The sequence below is a fragment of the Haliotis rubra genome, unplaced genomic scaffold (assembly GCF_003918875.1).
Source record: "Haliotis rubra isolate DU_JTF1 unplaced genomic scaffold, ASM391887v1 Scf57, whole genome shotgun sequence".
Taxonomy (NCBI): domain Eukaryota; kingdom Metazoa; phylum Mollusca; class Gastropoda; order Lepetellida; family Haliotidae; genus Haliotis; species Haliotis rubra.
Genome location: NW_025767268.1, coordinates 1,602,110 through 1,625,931, shown reverse-complemented (window position 1 = coordinate 1,625,931; position 23,822 = coordinate 1,602,110). Strand labels below are relative to the sequence as shown.

The 23,822-nt window shown below is 39.0% G+C and overlaps 2 protein-coding genes across 5 annotated transcripts in view; one reads left to right on the top strand and one right to left on the bottom strand.

Annotated features, from left to right (window-relative positions):
• The window catches only part of LOC124254301 (RAB11-binding protein RELCH homolog), a 195,397-nt gene that overhangs the window by 69,721 nt on the left and 101,854 nt on the right, over positions 1 to 23,822 (bottom strand). The gene's annotated exons all lie outside the window — the stretch shown is intronic.
• LOC124254303 overlaps positions 1 to 23,822 on the top strand; it is a 93,266-nt gene that overhangs the window by 43,478 nt on the left and 25,966 nt on the right. The window contains exon 1 of one of the 3 annotated variants that reach the window (XM_046688224.1): positions 12,610 to 13,118. The exons of the other annotated variants lie outside the window; for them this stretch is intronic. Coding sequence (XP_046544180.1) covers positions 13,091 to 13,118 — 28 coding nt within the window. The 5' untranslated portion in view covers positions 12,610 to 13,090. Of the gene's footprint in view, positions 1 to 12,609; positions 13,119 to 23,822 lie in introns of those variants that run through there. 3 annotated transcript variants of the gene reach the window in all.

Sequence of the window (23,822 nt, the reverse complement as noted above, 5' to 3'; positions counted from 1 at the left end):
TGATCTCTGTCCAGTTGTCTTTATCAACACAAGGTGTACTACTCACAGACTGATCTCTGTCCAGTTGTCTTTATCAACACAAGGTGTACTACTCACAGACTGATCTCTGTCCAGTTGTCTTTATCAACACAAGGTGTACTGCTCACAGACTGATTTCTGTCCAGTTGTCTTTATCAACACAAGGTGTACTGCTCAAGATACTGGTCATTGTCCAATTGACCATGTATAAACAAGGTGTCCTAGTCTCATTTTCCACCAAAAATTGAGGCACTGAATGTAAGTTCTCATTCCAAACAGAGCTCATTCCAAACAGAAACACAACACATTCAGAACATTGGAATGACCGCTCGGCCACACATATAGACCATGTATAAACAAGGTGTCCTAGTCTAATTTCCAACAAAAAATTGAGGCACTAAATATAAGCAACAATGCTTTGTGTATGTCATCTGTCTTGTATATCGCCGGTCTATCTAATATATGCTGTCTGTTTCGGCTGCTACAAAGGAACTTATAATATCCACAAAGACTTGTCCCTCTTTAGCCATATTAGCTATAACTTTCCCGGATACTACCCATATAGGTCAACAAGAACATTGCTTCTAATCTCAATCTTTCTCATAGCAATAGAAAATAGAATGTTGACGTGTTAATCTCCACGACCTTTCGAAATTGTTTGAAAATGTAATTACAAATTCATTGTTCCCTAAACAAGCAGGAACTCACTCTAACAACTAGGGCAAAAGTTGATTTCAAATTTCTTTTGCAATATTAGCTGCTAGTTTCACTACAAAAGTGATTCATTATTCAGAACATAGGCAGATCAATGTCTGTTATTGTTGCAGGTATTGGGGTGATATATGCATATATTTTAAGTGTGCAGTATTATAACCTAATTGTATTAAATGCCACCTCTTTGTGAGGTATCAATGTTCTGATCAACGACACCTGAGTGATGGACATCAATGGATTGAAAATATTATAATGTACAGGTGTAGTTTCACTAGAATTGATTGTCCTATTGATAACTGCAATAGTCACTGGAGGTGATACGAGTATTATACAACCCCAACCTATATTAAACTACAGATACTAAACTATGGATTCACTGTTTGATTTGGGTTGGTTGTTTAATGCCGCGCACCTTCATGTGTTGATTCACTGTCTGAACCGATGCAAAAAAATGCAGTTGGGAATAATAAGTTCACACTGTTTTAGCATGTGTTAGAAACAAACTTAAAATACAAATGTGTGACAAGTGCTGCTGTGAGCTGGTCACACTTAACCGTTTGGCTGACGCCTTGTGTCAGTAATCCATTGATACCATTTTCATCACTACTTCACCTTTCATGACAAATAGAATCTGTTTTAGCAGATGACTATTTATCCTCTAGTGTTCATATTTCAAATTTGACTGAATCGTTGCCTTAAACCCATTCTGTACCTCCAATCGTCTTCAAGCAAATATGTTTTACGTGGAACTCGTTATTTGCCATGTCTTAGAATCAATGACAAGGAGATGTTACAAAATATGGAATAATTTGAATTATTTATCAGCCTGTCAAAATGGAAAGCATCTTCACATTTCGAGCAGCGTAAAGGATTGGGAGTTGCTTCACTGTTGTTATATAGTCATGACAGCTTTATTCCTTTGATAGACAATTGCGTAAGAGACACTTTTAATTAAACAAGTATTCTATGAAAGTGTCAACTGAACAACAAACTGTTATGGTGTTCCTTCATATCTGGAAACGTATCAGGGCCAGGATTCTTGGAATAAATAACCTGGCAATTCCATGGGTTGATATGCGCGCTGAAATGCCATTTAGAAAGTGGTCAAATGTGACACATGTTATATTTCGGATTACACTCTCTCAGTAAACTAGAAATTCTAGTACCTTTTAGGTTTAGTTCCATCCAGGTTGTGAACCCACTCTCTCAGAGTGATTCACCTAATCACAAACACACAAATTCAGCCATCTAACCCACTCAGCCACTGTTTCCACTTACAAAGTTGTCATAGTCTCAGTGGACAGTCAGGTCCTATATTATAGGCCCTGCTTTACCCAGCTGTATCAGCATGAGTACTGGAGTCATATTGGGAAGAAATGTTTTTTAAAATAATGGGACATATATCCTTGAGTGAGTGAGTGAGTTGGGTTTTACGCCGCTTTTAGCAATATTCCAGCAATATCATGGCAGGGGACACCAGAAATGGGCTTCAAACATTGTACCCATGTGGGGATTCGAACCCGGGCCTTCGGCGTGACGAGCGAACGTGTAACCACTAGGCTACCCCACCTCCCCTATATCCTTGAAACCAAACATATATATTGTGCCTGATGCATATTTCCCCGAGTTCACCCCAGTATGTGAACCTGTGAGGCAACTCCAGATGTCATCATGCCAGCCCTTGATGTGGCCATGTTGTGTGTGATGTACTCAACACCTCTGTTACCCCTCACTGCACTCATGTCTCACAACACACAACGTGATGACAGTACTGCACTGTAGAGAAAACAGTTCATCAGGTGGTCTTCATACCTGACATTGTAAAGCTGGTGGTAATTCAATTGACTGAGACATACTGACATTTAAGATGGGGTTGTTTCAGTGAGAAAGAGACACACACATACAGACTGACTGACTGAGTCTGGTTTTATGCCGCTTTTAGCAATATTCCAGCACCATCACGGCGGGGGACACCAGAAATGGGCTTCACTCATTGTACCCATGTGGGGATTCGAACCCGGTCTTCGGCGTGACGAGCCATTTTTAACCATAAGGCTACCCCACCGCCCCAACACACATACAGAGGTAAACATACACACAGGCACGTGTGCACACACACAGACATACACTGACATGCACACAGAAACACATACACACACACATACGAAGACAGACAGACTTATGTGTAGATTACATTTTTACATTTCCTAGTCCACAGAAGCAGGCCATCTTATACTGTAATATCACCCTGCTGTAGTATTGACTAGTATAGCACCAGTGGACTCTGTAATGTCACAGATCTAATAGAGATGTGCTTATTAAGCACCTTCCGTTGAACTAGTGATGTGGGTGTTTAAGTATGCTTTTTGTACTCCCAAATTACGAGTTATGATCTGAGCCCACTTTCACAAAGCAATCTTAGCATAAAGACCAATGCAAGCTCATGCAATCATCTTAGCGTTAAGGTGATTTTTTAAAGTGACCCTAGATATCTAAAATGTATCAGGGAATTGATTAACTGACAAAAACGTTTCTGCATCTGAGTTATCAATATTATTCCGTCTGTAATAACAACTGTCCAATCCAAGAAAAACAGACACCTCTTCATCCAACATGTCACCATTATCCAACATGTCACCATTATTCAACATGGCACCATTATCCAACATGTCACCATTATTCAACATGGCACCATTTCATGCAACATGTCACCATTATTCAACATAGCACCATTTCATGCAAGTTGTCATGTCACCATTATCCAACATGTCGCCATTATTCAACATGTCACCATTATCCAACATGTCACCATTATTCAACATGGCACCATGCCAACTATCATGGTACCATTACATCCAACATGGCACTATAACAACCATCATGGCACCATTACATCCAACATGGCACCATTATCCATCAAGTCACCATTATCCAACATGGCACCATAACAACCATCATGGCACAATTATCCAACATTACACCATAACAACCAACATGGCACCATTATCCAACATGGCACCATAACAACCAACATGGCACCATTATCCAACATGGCACCATAACAACCATCATGGCACCATTATCCAACATGGCACCATAACAACCATCATGGCACCATTATACCCAACAAGGCACATGTACAACCAACATGGCACTCTTATCCAACATGGCACCATAACAACAATCATGGCATCATTATACCCAACATGGCACATGTACAACCAACATGAGACCATAACAACCGATGTGGCACAATCATAAGCAACATGGCCCCTTAGCAACAAATATGGCACCATCACAACCGAAGTGGCACCACCACAGTCTGTGTCTCTTTATAGAAATAACTTGTTACAATCTACTTTGGAGCTTTCATCCTTAACAGGACATTTGATTTAGTGAACTGAAAACCCTTCTGGGAATCAAACTGCAAACATTATGTCTCCATACATATATATAATAGCTTTTACATTCAACAATATCCTGTACCATCAAAGCATGGCGTCACTCGGCACCTTCTTTGGGCAATTCTGGTCAGAACAGAATGCTAATCAAATGCTAAGAAATGCTTCTAATGCTTTTCTAAACAGAAAATATTCTGCCTACAACTCAAGAATATGAAAGAGCTCATCTACTGGGGCCAGAGATATACAACCAAACCTTTAGCTATTCAGGTACAGACTCAAATAATGCAATCTTAGTAAATACAGCTACTTGCTTCAGGTCATGAATTATTGGTAAGTCCACTAGCTGACCAAACTGAATAGAAAATGAATCTTTTGAATTTATCCTCACATTTCCATAACCTTAATCAGGTCCTGGAAGTCTGTGAGTGTGTATGGCTAGGCTATGGAACCAATCATTAGACTGGTTATAGAAATATTGGTTATATGGAGATTAGACATATCAGTATTTATTCCACACTATAACACAGCAGCATTCATCTGTGAGAAATACTGTGTTTAAATCAAATGGTTTGCAAACACCTCTGAAAACATTATGGAAATTTGCTTCAGATTCCCACCACAAATAGTGTCATAGCTGTGTACATAGGGGCTGTATAGACTCTGTAGATTACCTTGAACATGATGTATGTTAATGTCAAACCGAAGAACAGAAATCTTGCTCATCTGTGTTTTGAAAAGCATTGAAATGTTGCTGTTTTGTAAGTTAACTCACACCTTGTCTATCATGACCGCCTCCATGGTGTAGTGGGTAGAGTGTCCGCCCAGAGAGCCGAAGGTCGCGGGTTCAATCCCCGACCGCGTCATACCAAAAGACGTTAAAATATGGTACTTGTTGGTCCCTACCTGGCCCTCGGCTCGGTACAAAGGATTAATGGGTACAAGTGGAACCTCAGTGGCATGTGGTAGCAGTGGGCTATAAAACCAGCTTCAGTCTGGGCTAGTACAAGCAGCGCGCACGCACACATACCGCATGCATGCGTCATATGAGCCGACTCACCTCATCTATCATTATCTCTCTCAAACTGTGCTGGCCTGCCCATATGTGGGTTTCTGTATGACATCAGGCTTGCCTTCCACATACAGTTTACATACTGTTATACCATTAAACTGTTCAAAGGGGCATTAAACATAACTCACACACTCGGTTATTTCAGAAAACCCAACAGGCTTATTAGTGACATTTCTTGAAAGCTAAAGCTTTATGGCTGCAGTAGTATTGGAGATGACATTCCTAAATTAAATACATTTGAACAAATTCACAACTGAAATAAATTCTGGCTCCAAATCTGACATTTTAGAAATGTAAAGAGGCAATTACACAGGGTTGTTAAAGGCATACAGTCAGAAAAGAAGCCATCTTTTCAAAGTTTCATTTCCATAGCTGTCACAAGACCACTTCATGAAATGTCCAACATGGTTTAAGTCCATATTGTTGAATCATGTGAGGAGAGTTTTATAGTGCTAGCTTATTGCACTTTTGCACTTTGACATAAACACCATATTCGGCACAGGGTTGACTTGTTTTATCAGCTAAATGTCAAGCACCATGAAGGATAACATGACTTTTTAACGTATTTTGGTTTGATGTATCCTGGAACCAAACTACCAACCTTCAGTCTTCTGGGTAGATGCTCAATCAAAAGACTGAGGCAGCACTTGAGGGATAAATGTGTTTTGGGATAAATGTATTTTGGTTTGATGTATCCTGGAACCAAACTACCAACCTTCAGTCTTCTGGGTAGATGCTCAATCAAAAGACTGAGGCAGCACTTGAGGGATAAATGTAAGGCACCAAACACACAACAGCTCAATTACTACAGTGACTTCATGGCAATTTAAAACAAAGAAAACATATCTATTTCAAGACAAATGACTCCTGATAGGTAGTAATTCAAACTTGGGCTTCTAGCCAGGTGAGCTATCCAAGAGAGGTATTCATGCCACCAGCACAAATACCACGTATCAATCATCATCAGAAAGTCATTATTTTACCATAACTTCAACTTCAGAATCCTGTAAAGTTCAACAGCTAGAAAGGATGAGTCCCATGATACTGTTCCAGAGTGAACATCCCAATGTTTTGACAAACAAATAGATCTTGTAGACAAAGACAAAATGAATACATACTGAAGATCAGGAAGTGCTTCGAGAAGCCATATCAATTTTCCAGAATGCACCGACAAATGTATCAGATCTGACATCCATTTTGGCATACGGAGAACAGACCATGATCAAATACATGCCCAAAACTATTACAACAACTTCATGATGTTCACATGCTCAATAAAGGTTAAATGACCAAGTGGAATATATTTCCTACATCCTACCCTTGTGACTTGTGAAGTCACACAGTTGAAATGATGCAGATGTAACATCAAAATGTTACATCTTTTGATATCCAATACACCAACACCTGGATATGTCTGATATCAAGAGACAACACACTGGGATGAGTGAGGGTATAATTTGTAATTTAGGCCGCTTTTAGCAATATTCCAGGAATATCAGAGGAGGGGACACCAGAAATCGGCTTCACACATTCACACCTACATATGTCTGATATCAAAAGACACCATGTGAGATTCTCCTTCCATCACATTAGGATGAATTCATCCCCGGAATTCAGGCTTCCAGCATCAGACCCAACTGGGGAATCTAACCCATCCTTTGGTATACCAAGTGAATACATGAACAAACTATCCATCATCCAGAGATGTAGTCAGTGAGCCTTGTCATCCGGCCATTGTCAGAGTATCAATCTTGGAAGCAGAACGTAGAGCTGGCAATCTTTCATATCAAAACACTGAATTCCCTGTACAGAAGTAATTCCTTTAAAATATACTAGGATAATCTCATACATTCTTTCAGTGACTACAGAATGGATCAAACTAACCAAATCGACACTGTATATCCAACACAGCTTTTATCCTATCTTCTTTAGTGACAAATATAAAGTTCCCCTTTGCTCAGAACAAGACAAATAACTTGCAGTAAGCATTAGTTGTTTAACACTTTGGTCATTTAAACATATCATTTTTAGTTTCAACTCAATCAGTAAATGCAGTATATATGTCTCTTACAATACTTTGATGAGACTTGCCAGACAGGTTCCTGTCTTATTGCAGAAGTACTGCTGTCCAGACAACTAATGTTTTTATACAAATTGTATCAGCAGCAGGTGGAGCAGGACAAACTTCACCTTTTTACAAACACCTGGTGTCACCACTGATTGATCTATTGATATATTTCTGACACCTGTTTGGCTTTACACCACATGGAATCAGTTTCTACAGGTAATCAAGACTAAATATTCTCGGGTGTCAATGTTTATTTTGCATGAACTAGTACTCACAATCTGATCAGAGTATTTTAAATGAAAATTGAACTATCAGAGATTATGCATCACAAAAAAGCCTGCAACAAATCAAGTGAAAACCTGGCAAGCCAGTGGCAAAAGCTTAAGCAAGCAACAATATTACATAAAAGCAATAAGCCAATTACACTCAGTCCATATTATTCAACCCTTACAACAATCAGGTTACTTGGACTCCAGTCAACACCAACTCACTGTAGTGAGTGAGTGAGTATGGTTTTACGCCGCTTTTTAGCAATATTCCAGCAATAGCACGGTGGGGACACCAGAAATGGGCTTCACACATTGTACCCATGTGGGGAATCGAACCCGGGTCTTCGGCGTGACGAGCGAACGCTTTAACCACTAGGCTACCCCACCGCCCCCAACTCACTATAAAGCTCAAACAATGCTAATATCATGTTAAATCTTAAGTCACTTCCATGCCAGAATCAGAAGTCGATGATGCCAAACAAAACTGATGCAAATAAAGACCTCTACCAAACCCATATGTCTGAAGACACTGCTAGTACCCGTGAAGATAGGGTTGCAGTTGGTCTTCAGTAACCCATGTTCATCTTACGAGGCAACTAACGTGTGGTGGTCAGACTCGCTGACTTGGTTGACACATGTCATCGTATTGCATAGATTGATGCTCATGATGTTGATCACTGGACTGTGTGGTCCAGACTTGATTATTTACAGAACGCCATCACATAGCTAAAATATTGGTAAGTGTGGAATTCAACAACAAACAAATGTTGTAGATTTCAGATACCTTGTTCTTTTACCTTCTAATGTTTAACACCTTGAAGGTTATTTGTGTTAGTTTGGAATATTGAAAGTCCAGATAAAGAGAACTAACAGAATGTCTCTCTGGAGGTTCCTTGACCAACAGCAGGTATTGATGGGACACTCACAAACATCTCAGCCATTTACCTTCCACCATGTTGCTACCAAGGGCCTTTGCCAGACACTGAACACATGTCGAAACAGAATTCCAGATTATACGTTCCATTCTTAATGGGGACAAAAATCTCTCTGGTGAAGATGCCTGGCTAAATCAATTGCTGGTTACATGTCACGACAGATGCAGCTCAATCAGACTGATACATTTATTAATCAGGAACCTAGAAGAAAATGCATGGAAAAAGCAGCTTGATTCAGAACATAGGAAATTGTTACCATGTATCACTGCCCTCGGACATGTTCTCTGACATTACAATTAGCAAATATATGGCAGGAAACCTAAAGAACGGCCAAGAATGAATGTTATTATCCAACCTGCACATCATCTGAAACTCAGTTTGCTGAACCATCGCAGCATGGAGGAAGGTTCATTGATCATCTTAATATTGAGTGAGAATGGGAGTTTTAGGATTATTTTAGCAATATTTCTTATAGAGGGTATTATATATGGGCCTCAAACATTTTTCCTATGTATGTCATCAAAGCTGAGCCTTTAGTTGATAACGGAAAGCTCACAGACATCTCTCTTCAGTCAGTTGTGTCTGAGAAATGTATTCTTCTGCATGATGTGATATACTCCAGACAGTGATGGTTTAGTTCAGACAGTGATGGTATAGTTCAGACAGTGATGGTATAGTTCAGACAGTGATGGTATAGTTCAGACAGTGATGGTATAGTTCAGACAGTGATGGTATAGTTCAGACAGTGATGGTATAGTTCAGACAGTGATGGTATAGTTCATGATATACAGACAGTGATGGTATAGTCCAGACAGTGATGGTATAGTTCAGACAGTGATGGTATAGTTCAGACAGTGATGGTATAGTCCAGACAGTGATGGTATAGTTCAGACAGTGATGGTATAGTCCAGACAGTGATGATATAGTCCAGACAGTGATGATATAGTACACTCCAGACAATATACTTGAGTCAGTGTTGGTATACCATAGCCTTATAAAACATACTCTATACTAAACATACATAACATTAACAAAACAAATCATTGATGTAACCTTGTTAATATATGCATTAATCAAGTTATCAGATGGATACCAGCTGTTTCCACATGCCTAGTCGATACTGTAATCATAGTCAACATCCAATCATTCCGTATCCCACAGTTGACAACAGACTTGTTGCAAACAATACAGTATAGATTTATCACATTAGATCAAACAATAACTAATACTGTTAATATACATTTTCTATCTACTAATCCACCTGCTTTGTAGTTCTTGTGTAGGTTTAGTAAAACATTCTCTGTAACTCTTCAAGTAAAATGGGTCATGACTTTCCATGCCAGAGTTACATCCACTGGGCACACCAGGAACCTATGATCGTGGGCTAAAATCCACTCTGTTTCTAGGCTAGTCAGTGCCATTACCCCTAGTGTTTTACTTCAGGCTTTCTTCCTGCTTTGACTTGACGACAACCACCAAACGATGACAATGACGTCACACGCTCAAATATTTTTGCTTGCAAGAATTAAAATTGTCCACATTTACATGGTAACATCATTCGTTTTAGAGTGTTTAATTAATTTTCTGTGATCTTATCTACTTTGCATTATCACCATTGTCTTGATGACGAGAAGATGTGGCGGAACCTTTTTGTGGATGGGGATGAGTAGTGATTAGGAAGCCAAGTGACGTCACTCATTCATAAAAGTTGTGTTGTGTATTATTGTGCAACTACGATGAGAAATATGAAATTTGAATCTATTCACCATAAAATGGTGCGATTTTATGGTGTGTAGGAAACAGATTGATGTACTCGTGTCTGTCAGATATCATTTATCTTACAACTCGTTGTTTCAAAACGTATTTAACTTTCGCTCGTTAAATACGTTTTGAAACAACTCGTTGTAAGATAAATGATATCTGACAGACACTCGTTTAGTAATCTCTATGGTCTTCACAGATTACATCAATGTAACGAGCGAACGCTATAATCACTAGGCCACCCCACCACCCTTAGTGAACAGGGAACATTCTTCTTTATAATCCCCTGCAAGCTTTCAGAATAATAACTGATATTTCTGGAATATATTTTCCAGCATAAATTCAGACTAATATGTTAAAACTTTGCAAAACAGATATTGCTCTAGAAATCACTTAAGTGCAAATTCCAACCAAAATATTTGATCTCATATTTGATAAAGATAATGTTGAATCCACATTTAAAATTCTTTGATTATTTGCTGATAATGTTTGATACCTTTAGTCTCAACATCAAAGACATCAAAATTATTTAAAAGCATACATGTTTTGACAATCTCTGACAAGACAGTTCCTTTTTCACAAAAACAGACTTCACATAGTTAGAGAGCATCTACAGCTGTCGTCTCATAAACTTCAAACTCCCTTGTAATTGAAGCTATCTTGTAAACAGATATTATTTATAATACTAAAATAACTTTCATTTTCAAGATCCTCCCAAACAATTTATCTGTGCACTCTGGTGTGGCAGCCATGCAATGCCAGTAAATCTTGTCTGATAGAAAGAAAGGACCAAAACCACTGAAAGTTGGTGATTAAAATGCCTATGAACCCAGTTGTGTATCTTGACACGGAAGGCTGCTGAAGTGTGAACCACAGATTCATTTCCATCCATCCAGTTTAAAATCACAATTTTTTATCAGTTTCGTTATCCACAAAATCATCTTCTGTGAATGAGCAGACTAACTCTCATATATAACCACAAGGACCTTCACCGGGAAAGGGATGGCAATGTTTACATCCTTCATTATGATGAGAGTATCTCCTGCAGATTCTGACTCAACAGATGTTGTTTTTGCTTTAACCTGTCTGATTGGCCTCATGTTTCAATTTTACATTTCCCAAGTGGTATGGAAGAAATAGGCAGTAGAATAATTACTCATGAAAAACCGCCAGTACTTTTACCATAATAACTAAAAATCTCTGTCTCAATATGTTTTTGAAAGATTCCTGATTTAGATAATCTTTTATTGTCAGATTAAATGTTAATGTAAATTATGCATGCATCATAAATTCTTTAGTTATATTTTTTAGAAACTTTTAGTTCGCTTCTACAGAAATCAGAATTGCAGCAAACTGCTGGTACTTTCAAGCCTTTCTGCTGCTCACACTATCAACCATTGGTTGGACTAGTTGAACGTCAGCCTGCTATTACGACTTAGCTGTTATTGTACCCACTATAGAGTAGCCCTCCATTTAGTGTTACCTCTAGGCAAAGATGTGAGATTAAAGTGTACAAAGGTTGGTCTTTAGAAGGCAATACTGGCATTTTCTATCTTGCCTGCCCACAGACCTTGAAAAGGTTGTACCTAAAGAAAATGAATAAGACATTGCTACCACAGCTCTCACAAAGTAGAGACAGCTTCTGCCTTTTTGAAACACTGTCCCCACAGATCTAATCAGAAATGTCTGTCCATGTAATTTGTCCCAAAAGGCACCCATTTGAAACACTGTCCCTTCAGATCCAAGATTGTTATCAGCGTATATTCTATTAAGCCTGAAACACCTTCTATCAACAATTTCCTATAAAGATTGCTCCCGTATCCTTAACACGGACAAACTGTAATTATCAGCCTTACTTACTTCTGCAACATGGCCATTATCTGCATGCTACATTGATACAAGCCACCATATTTTCATGGTCTCCAGAGTGAATCACCAGCATGAGAAAAAAATCCATTTTACCTTCATAAATATATACTTCCCTGACTATTTCATAAGTAACTCATTTTGATGACAAGGTTGATGTATGCATTACATGTACATATAACAATGCTAAGTCAAAACAATACACTTTGTTACATCAGAAGGGAATTCATCAAGTTCATATAAAACAAACATGACTAGTGCTGCAGGAAGAAATATGAGCCTTCTGTATTCCTGTGTTATCCATATTCACTGACAAATCTTAATGTATTGTCAGATACAGGATTAGATTTTGCACCAGGTTTATTGCCACTATGGACATGCCTTCCAACAGTCGGGACAGTGAAGAAGGAAGCACATTTTACACCACAGCCTATGTGTGCCTGGTCCAATGGGAACAAGCAGTGTTATGAGTGGTTATCACTCAGTAGCACCTTCAGCTGCTAGACTCAACTACACATGTGTTCAGTGGAACTACACTGCAGCACTTGCTTGCAGACGTGTAGTACTGGGAGCAGACGTGCAGTAGTACACTGCAGTGGAGGCAGACGTGAAGTACTACAAATGACCAGTGCGACTGTGGTGGCAGACGTGTGGACTGTTTGAAAAGGGAATACTCTGTGACAGGTCATTTTGGTTGGCATGTGAAGATTTGCCAGAGCAAATTGATTTCTAGTGAAATTAATGATACTGTGTCATCATCACAAAGTTTCAAAAGGACTTGACAAATGCACTGTACATAGTAACCAACAAACGAACGTGGACCATATCTGATGGAACGGTTATAATTACGTTTTCAATGAATACCTATTGTCTCAAAAGTTTCAAACTTTCTGAGTGTGTTTTCCACTGTCAGTTCATGTTTGCCGTCTCCTCTGTGTAAGACATCAGATTCATTGAGCCTGGTCAGCTGAGGGGTGTTGTGGATTATGTATGATCTACGCCTTGATAGCCCAGGTAAGCACAAGCTGTTATATGCTATATTAATGACCAATAACGTGTGTACATAACACTGTATAGTGGATCAATACCCTGACTGCTCAATCCAGCTACACTTGTCAACAGAGGCATATGGGCGTCACAATGATTTATTCAATTTGACTGTGGCTGTGATACGAAACCAATATTTCTCACGTCCTGACAACATGTCTTCCTTCATGCTATCTTGTCTATATTTCTGAAAGTCTTCAAATATCTAAAATATATAGACTCAGGTATATACCTTCCAAACCCAACCTATCTGATGTGTTTGTAAAACTATGTACAAAGTGAGTGAGTGAGTGAGCGAGTGAGAGATCAAGTGAGAGAGTGAGAGAGTGACATTATGTGATCTATTTTAACGTCTTTTGGTATGACACAGCCGGGGATCAAACCAGCGACCTTCCGCTCTCAGGGCTGACGCTCTAACCACTACACCACAGAGGCGGTCGGGTGAGAGTGCGTGAGAGGAGTGACAGTGAGTGCGTGAGAGTGAGTGAGTGGAGTGAGTGAGTGAGTGAGTGGGTGAGTGAGTGCGTGCGTGAGTGAGTGAGTGAGTGACATTATGTGACTAGATACTAACTGCCTAGAAACTGCTCATATTACTTTGTAATATGACTACAATGGTATCATGTCTCACATAACATCTTGATCTTGTGGTCATGTTTTTATCATTATTATTGCTGAGCTCATCAAAACTTAGTGTTTACTTTGTGACTTTTGAGTTGTAAAAACTATAAATGTAAAAGAGCACACATCACGTCATAACGTGTAAGGCCACACAGTAACACGACACTGTAGCTCATGGCTTGACACATTTAGACCACTTTGTCTGCGCTGCCAGATCACTTACCTGTGAGGTGTCAGGTAACACATGGATAATTTTTATGCAAGTTGTGCGAGGGGTAGGAGCTAACGCCAGCAGAGCAACACTTGTTTACCATTTTGCAAACACCATATCATAACTTAATTTTAATGTTCCATTCATATTATTTTCTGTATTTTCACCAGAAATGGGCTTCACACATTGTTCCCATGTGGGGAATCAAACCCGGGCCTTCGGTATGATGAGCGAATGCTTCAACCACTAGGCTACTCCACCACCCAATTTTCTTATGGAATACTATTAAATGATATGATCTACTCAAATGGCTAAATTAGGGCTTTCAACATAACTTGATCTTTGGTCCAGGTGAGCTTTAACAATGATTTTGAGATTTGTTCCAGTTGAGCTTACCAGTGATTGGAGATGTGATTTAACATATGGTCATGAACTGACTACAAAACAGACATAATGACCCTGACATTTACACAAATACCTAAGTGCATATTTCACACTATGCATATGAACCTATCCCAGCAGGATGATTCTAATGTCGAGAACTGAACCTCAGAGTAAATAACAGGAAGCCATAGTGATACATCACATTTGAATATATTGTAGGTCCTAACCAAGAGTTCAAGCAGTTCAGTTGCTCAGTCCAACAAGTCCATGTTACTCTTCGCATTCTTTTTGAAAAGTGAGGAGAAAAGAATTACATTTGATTTGCTCTTTCTTCCACTGATCACAAAAACAGTTCCTCTTCACCCTCATGACCATGGCGGCACAATGACTTGTAGACACTGAGAGCAAAACAAATTAGGATAAGATTGGTCAAGGAAATTATACATCAGTTGATTGTTTATCTCATTGTAGGACCAACTTGGAACTCCCAAATGTACACTACCCACTCTGGTGCCTGAACCACTGACTGAGTTTGGTTTTTACGCCGCTTTTAGCAATATTCCAGCAACATCACGGCGGGGGACACCAGAAATGGGTTTCACACATTGTACCCATGTGGGCATTCAAACCCGGGTCTTCGGCGTGACGAGCCAACGCTTTAACCACTAGGCTACCCCACTGCCCCTTGGTGCCCGAACCATGTCTTCCTACTGAGTTGTCCCATCTAAAAGCACATAATCCAGGTTTGAAAAGCCAAGTAACATAACAGGTAACTCTTATGACACAGCAATTAATCTAACAACTTCTTCCTTGCTACAAATGTCAACTAGCATACTTCTTCTAAAACACAGCTGCCATAAATGCTGTGTTTTGGCTGTTTTAACACGAAACTAATCTTCAGAATTTTCATTAGAAGACCTCTTCACTGTTAACTAAACACAAATAGTTTTCATTACAATAGTATGCCAATCAGCATCTAGCTCTTCAGCTTTTCAAGATAGGAAAATATCAGGTGTGCTTGAGTCAACATCAGCTTTCGACAGAGATGTAATCTCTAACTAACAAACATTGCATTTTCAAATTATTTTCACAGCTGCTTCTTTGGTGCAGTAATTTATCCAAAACTGTTCAATATATATATAAGTAACATATCAAGTTGCTGAGACAGCACATAGCTGCACCTCTGTACAACAACACTTGGCAGCGCTGCATGTTCCCACTCAACATACCAGACACAATGAGTCCCATACTACAGCTCTCTCTTCTGGAGGCTGTCAGTCTGCCTCTCCAAATGTCAGAATCCACATACTACCATGCCGTATCTATCCAGCACCCTGCTTCACATGTGCAACCAATAATGGAGTGATTACTACTATACATGCTACTGGGCAGGTCCAAAAATTTTTTCACTTTACTGCACTGTCTTTTCCTTCCAAAATAGTTGAGAAATATCATTGTTTTTAATGACTCACTCTTTCAGAAGAGAGTAAACTGTCTAAGCTAAAAACATATTTCGCTGATTAAAAATAAAGCCCTGAATAAAAAGTTCAATTTTTTTATGGTGTACTGCTTTTTTAATAAAATAGCTGGCATTTAAACCTGTTTCAAGTAATATCTCCACTGACACTCTTCTGAGTTACTTCAATGTCATGAACCACAAATGAACACCCCTTTATGTCCATTGACCATTTAAGTAACAAATAAACACTCCGAGGAGTACAATTGCAAAGGGCATTTATGTAGGAAAAGGAACCTGATTGGGAACACTTGATGCAGTATAAGTATGCTGACCATTTAAGTTTCAAAGAGACCCATAAAGGAGAATAAATGTCCTGGCCATTAAAGGGTCCCTTAAAGAGGTATATGTGCCCTAGTCATTAAGTATCACAGAGGCCCTGTAAGCAGTATAAATAGCCTGCCCATTTAACAGTAAAATCACTTGCACCCTTGTAGGAAAATATGTGCCCAAGGACCATTTAAGTATCAAAGGGATACGGCACTCAGCTCAGTGTAGCATAAACCCCTTCTCATTGAAACTCTGAGTGAGTAAATCTGGGTAATCCAGTGGTTGACAGAAAGAGCAAAAATAGTCAGGTCCAGATTGCCATACCATGCAATCTTCCAGGTTGCATATTGTGGAGTGAGTGAGTGAATATGGGTTTACGCCGCTTTTAGCGATATTCCAGCAATATTGTGAGGAGGGACATCAGTAATGGGTTTCACACATTGTACCCATGTGCGGAATCAAACCCAGGGTTTTGGCATGACGAGCAGATGCTTTAACCACTGGGCTACCCCACCACCCCTTGCATATTGTGGTCTTCTGATCGTCATCAGTTGGTTGTCATGACAACAATGGAGTACTGTGGAACTATTCGGTCTGGATCCCTAGAGGAGAATGAAGATCCACTGTCTTACATCAGAGTCTAGTCTCAAGTTAATGGCGACTCTTTTCCCTTAACCATTCATTATAATGCAATACACAATTACACAAATGACAATGAAGGGACACAAACTTCCAGAAATCACGACAAACCAACTCGAACTAATCACAATTATGGCCGTCATGATGGATGACAATACCACTGACCTATACTATAATCATTAGCGAGCACGATAGACTGATGGGTGGAGTCTTCAGTCGAACAAACCATACTGTAGATCCCTTCCCAATCTAAGCCGACAAAACATAAGATCTGCTGTATCAACTCAAAGTCTTCTAAAAGCAGTAAAGGGCAATGCTACCAGTAAAAGAGATTTATCCATAGCACAGGCTCTTTAGTTTTGACTTAGAAGCGTCTGGTTTGGGCTGACACCACAGTGTATGTTCTGATGTGAACCTTGCAGTCGTCACTGACGCCGCTCTATTAGTGTCATGGTGGTGATTTGCCACAACTCGAGTATGAGCTATGGCTTCTGCCACGTCCCACGGTGACCTTGCTCTCAGATGTATATGTATTCGTGAGTAAGACTGTGAATATAGTTTTACACAAGTCAGCAGTATTTCAGATTCATCAGTGTAACCAATAAATATTTGAGTCAGATTATCCAGGCTGCTACCAGAATCGGACCTTGCATGCAATCACCAAGGTCACACACTATCATAATCTGATCCCCATTAAGTCCAGTTTTGCCTGAAAATTCCTTTCAAACTAGCATTTTCCAATTCTTCTTTAATTACCAAGGATGATGATTCATAGTCATAGAATAAAATTATATGTGCTGAACACAATGGAATTAACCATCTGGCTTCCACAGGAGATATGACCTGGGTGATATCAATCTATATCTTCAATGATATATTGTTACAATGAGATTGTATAAGAAAGCTTTGCAGGCCATTATGACTTATCGGTTACCATGACATTACCCATCTCTCTGAAACTGCAGCTGGCTACCAGTATTTGAAACACTGGTTATTATTGTTTACAAACTGAAAAGGTTGAAAGTAAGTTAGTGAGTTAATATTTATAGTCACATTGGCAGTATTTCAGCCATATTGTGACTAAAGTAAGTTAAACACTCAATCCCTTTAGTTGCTCTTATGACAAATATGGGTTGCTGAAGACCAATTCTAACCCAGATTTTCACAAGTGATATATGCTCCTTTGAACAACAAGACTATATATCTTCCTTTGAATAAGGGCGGTGGGGTAGCCTAGTGGTTAAAGCTGGCTCGTCATGCCGAAGGCCTGGGTTCGATTGCCCACATGGGTACAATTTGTGAAGCCCATTTCTGGTGTCCCCCGGCGTGATATTGCTGGAATATTGCTAAAAACGGCGTAAAACCATACTCAGTCAGTCCTTTGAACAACATGACATTATATCCTCCTGTGGACAGCAATATGAAAACAATAACATTATATATCCTCCTGTGAATAACAATACAACTTTATATCCCCCTGGGAACAACAATATAAGTTTATATCCTCCTATGAACAATAATACAACTTTATATCCCCTGGGAACAACAATATAAATTTACATCCTCCTATGAAAAATAATACAACTTTATATCTTCCTACGCTGAACAAAACACCTCATGTCCAGGTTCAATCATGTCCTTCTTTGATCATATTTCCAACCTTGCTATCCATCAACTCAAGAAATGCTGTATGGAAATGAAAGGCTGTTAAAAGTATCAAGTCTGTGTGGATGATGTATTTCTGTGCATGACTGCTACATGTTATTGCAGATAAGCGCCCTAGGGTCAGTGATGGTGTGGAGAGTTCAGGCTGCTGCTGCACTGTGCATTGTGAAACAGTGTGCTTCAACAGGCTCCACACATATGCAGCACGCACATCTACGTACTTCTCTGAGCAGCAAGAAACACATTGTGCATTCACCTGCATAAATATTCGCTGTAAAACACTGTCTTTTTCTAAATAAGTTCTGTATATTATGGAAAGTCAGCCATTACTGACTCCGAGTCAAACTTGGTTCTATGGATATAATCAAAATACATATTTCAGTAGAAACAATGTATCAACAAAAGAAATCATTTTCAACTAGGGTAAGACGAGAATGAACAGTTTTTGGATGAAATTTCATAGTTTATAGATTTTAACTGAAGCCACAAGGCTCAGTGTTGTTTCCTATGGATCCTGGAAAGGGTTCTGTCACTTTTATTCCATTGACCTTTAAGGCTGCACTTACCAATATAAGAACAGGGTTACAACACCTGCAAATAATCAAGTCGGGGTGGTGGGGTAGCCTAGTGTTTGCTTGTCATGGTGATGACCTGGGTTTGATTCTCATCCCCTCACACACACACACACCCACACATGGGTGCAATGTGTTAAGCCCAATGTGTTAACCCCACCAGCAATCAAGAGCCAGCATAGTCTGATGGAGACCAATTCCATCCCAAATCCCTACAACAGTGTCCAGTAAATATTTTTGAGAATAACAAAGGAATCCGCTGAGCCACAAGCTAAATGCCAGGGTTCATTAAACAACATTGGTCACAGAGAATCCTTGGAATGGTGACTAAGTTTGACAGCTGGACTCCTGAGAGCACTCATGTTATGCCATGCAACGAAGCACACAAGTCATGTGGTCTCATCTTAGGCAAGTGAGTTTGTTAACAATTGCGTCTGTTCACCCAGCAGAAAATGGGTACCCGGTGGGAAAAGTCATATGACTATTAACCTTCTGGTGCCTCACAGGCAGCTTGGGTTATCAGGGGTAATATGTCCAAGTGGTTGTGCTTAGATCATGTCCCTGCGGCGTGGAGTTCAGCGCTATATAAGTGGCCATGTTATTGTGACAGAATAAAGCTCCTCTTTTCACAAACACCTGGTTTCATCGCTGTTAGATAATGATTCATAAACACATGCTGATGATACAGTTGGGACTGTGAAATCATCTCTCCTATCAGCCAGGAATGGTTTTGTTACCTATTTATCATTATATTATGCACATAGACAATATTTTGTTGCTTTATTGTCTTCAATATAAATGGAAAGGATGGTGTGGTCTGTATTATCATACTATGTTTATGGAAAGTATTTTGTGTTGTTTACTACTATGTTATGAAAATGGAAAGAGTTTTGTTATTGAATAATGTTTAAATTTTGAAATCTTCGTTTTCGCTTTTGTTTTTAAATCAGGAATATGGAAAGGGTTTGTCCCTATTTATATTATGCTATCAGTGTGGAAAGGGTTTTGTAGCATGTACTGTTATGTTGTAGATATGGACGACAGATATTCATTTACAGAAAAGTTTTCTGATAAGACTGTTTTCTTTACAACAGTGAAAGAATGAGTTGGGTTTTACGCCGCTTTTAGTAATATTCCAACAAGGGACACCAGAAATGGGGAAACTGAACCCAGGCTTTCGGCATGACGAGCGAACACTTTAACCAGTAGGCTACCCCACAGATCCTCTTCACAAGAGTCCAAATACTACATACAGATCATGTGATCAGTTAGTAGCAGAAACCTATTACTTAATTCTGCTGTATTTCTATATTTTTCTAAATCATTACAGATGAACAATCAGGCACAGAATTTTACTTTCAATGATTAATCTATATATCTTCTTATATTATTTTTTCATTATAGCATTTTTCTGCAGTTGGTTGAATTCTTAAACCAAAAAATTAAATCAGTTAATTGAAAATGTCTCTTTTGTCTGTCTTGTATGCTAGAAGTAAAGAGCCAGGCTAGCTATTCTCGAAATGTTCGTAGCCCTACAAACTTCTTAAGCCCATTCTTAAGACATTGGCTACGATCAAAGTTAAGAATTCTTAGGGCTACGAACGTTTCGAGAATAAGGGCTTAGCCTCATAAGAGTGGTCTCCCCTGCACAGGAACACTCCTTATGACAAGTGTTTAGGCATGTAAAACTCAAGTTAAAGGCTATGTAGCTACCACATTGGTTTGGTGCAGAAAATTACAGGTAAATATTTGATTGAATAGTTCCAATCATGCAGATTCTCAGTGGTGCGTTGACACCATTGTTGTCATAATTGTCAATTACTGGTAGTGTTTTTAAACTTTGCTGAACAGGTGGGGTTTTAGCATTGTTTTCATTGTTCGATTTGTTTCATGCACTGGTGAGAATTAAAATGACAAATGTCTCAACTAATGTAGAAAACCGCACTCATTGAAAAAACTAAATGTATAATGTTATCAAGGTTGCTGAGACATCAAACAAGCTGCACATAAAAAAGTATGTGCATTAATTCTTCTCATTACACAGACCGAAGCAAACATTTTCAAGCATTTTACACAAATTAAATGTTTTTGTCAGCTGGCACTAAACAGCTTGTAAGCAAAAATATAAACTATAGTCACAAAGCTCTGTAGCTCACCTGGCTGAGACCACCTCAGTGGTTAGAGCATCCGCCCGGAGAGCGGAAGGTCGCGGGTTCGATCCCCTACCGCGTCATACCAAAAGACGTTAAAATATGGTACTTGTTGGTCCCTACCTGGCGCTCGGCATTAATGGGTACAACAAGGACTGGTCGGCTCGGAGTCAGTATAATGTGTCTGAGTGGGGTATCTATGCTTCACTGCGGCATGGTATCTCAGTGGGCTAGCACTATAAAGCCAGCTTAAGTCTGGGCTAGTACAAGCAGCCGCACATACACATAAACTCGCATGCATGTCGTCATATGAGCGAAATATTCTCAATCACAACATTAAACCCAATTTCACCTCACCTCACCCCACCTCACCTGGGTGCTGATCCACAAAACGTATGTAGCACTACGACATTAGTAAGTCTATAATAATCTATAGAGTTATGACAGGTTGTAACGTTACAAACGCTTTGTGGAAGAAATAGTGATGGACCTTATTTGGAAGAAGCAATGATGGCTACAGGTGGAATCATCCATACAAGCTTCATCCCCGCTACAAGGCCTTTGTAGTTTCAGAAGCCATGTTGAAAATGTCAGAAAACAGAAAAATGGGAGCATTTGAATTTCCAAGGTGGAAGCTATATCAAATGCCAAAATATGCCAATAACTGCATAAGCTATTCTACTTACCACATACTTAGTGCTAAGCACTAATTTCACAATCAGAAATGACTGAGTAATACTAAAATGCTACTTCAAACATGGCTGCAATGACAACATATGTTTTTAATGAAGGACAGGAAGTCTGCCAGGGGATTACAACATAGAATCTTTTTTCTCCAAAGGCCTTGTCATGTCAGAGGCAATGACAACATAAACTTAATGAAGGACAGGTGGACAACCAGGCAAAATACAACATTGACTTTTGGTTAAGGTGAGCTAGAAAATGGGTCTGACAAGTATGTGATTGATCAACATGACATAAAGAATGACGGGATTAGTGGACTTCAGTGATGTTGTCCAGATCAGCATAGCTGCACTTGAGCCATAAGACTTCTGAATTCAGTTCTTGTTTGACAAGGCCCTAATAAGATACAGAAACTCACGTGGTTGCTAAACCACATAATTTGATTGATAGTAAACACTGTTGATCACAAATCTAACATTTAGGGAAAAGGTTTATCTTAATTAGAAGAATTCTTTGCGAAACATTATGGTTGGCTAGTGTTGAAAAACAGGTTCTATTCAACAACAAAAAAACAATAGAGGTTTCCGGATTTATTTTTTTTAAACACTTTTCAATATATTAGAGTTAGCAGAGTCTGTTAATCACTTCTTCTCTTATCTGTTCCATAACAGAAAAAAATCATTCGATGATTGAAAACTATACATTTATTTTTATAAAGAAAACACTTTTCCCTATTTCTTTTGACTATTATCCATTGGAAGTGAAGATATAATTCTTTAGACAATAACAGCATTTGTCTCTATATGATGGGTGATGAGTGATAGCACACCTTGGGCAACCAATGATTTATTTAGGTGAAACTTGACTCAACTGGGGCTACCTTCGGCATCTTATCTGGCAACTAATGCTGCTGAATCGACCTTGAGCTTATCTTAATTGAAATCATAATTTTGAAATCATAATCAAAATAGAATCCTTTACTAAAAGCAGACTACATTATATGATTTTCTCACTGTATCAAGAGTATGTGTTAATGAATTGGGGCAGTGTGGTAGCCAAGTGGTTAAAGTGTTCGCTTGTCACACCGAAGACCCGGGTTCGATTCCCAACATGGAACCATGCGTGGAACCCATTTCTGGTGTCTCCTGCCATTTTATTGCTGGAATATTGCTAAAAATCGGCGTAAAACTAAAGGTGCTCACTGTTAATGAATCTGATGACAGCGAATAGGGTGAGCATATCCTACCTGATGTTGACCGATCACAAACACAAGAATGTTCAGATGTTCACCTAAATACATGGTAACATGATAGTAACAGCATTAGACATCAGTTTGGTCACTGATTTGTCCAACTGGAGATGTCTTCTATGGGTCCACCACCAAACTTTGACAGATTTACTAGTGAAGCCTGAATGTTCTACCCTTGACCAAACAAGGCAAGGCAATACAAACACATCATGAAGTACATTCTAATAAACAAAACATGTCAACAACTGTGTATTTTCATCATTAACACACAAAACTGTTGACAAAATGCAAAATCAGCAAAACTGTTAAGCGTAATTCAACAAAAGCCATGCCCATTCTGTTATCAACCAATCAAGTATCAGACTTTTTCTTTGGTTTAAGGAAACATTTACACACAAAAAACTGTTAGGTAAGCCTATCAATTTCCACAGGATCACACACAATTTATCAGTAACATTAGAACTACAGCCCCTGTATTTCTACACCTATTCCGGTTGTGTATGTTGTGTGAAAAATTGATCTTAAAAAGTATTCATTACACACCCATAAAAAAACAAATGAACGTAATGTGATCAATATTTCTCCTCTAACAGCTCAACAGCAATCCAGGTTTATCCAAGTCTATAAAGAGTCAGAAAAGTATTCCGTCCCCAACAGCTCTGTATCAATGCATCTTTATCCCAGTCTGTAAAGAGACAGCCCAAGTTATGTGA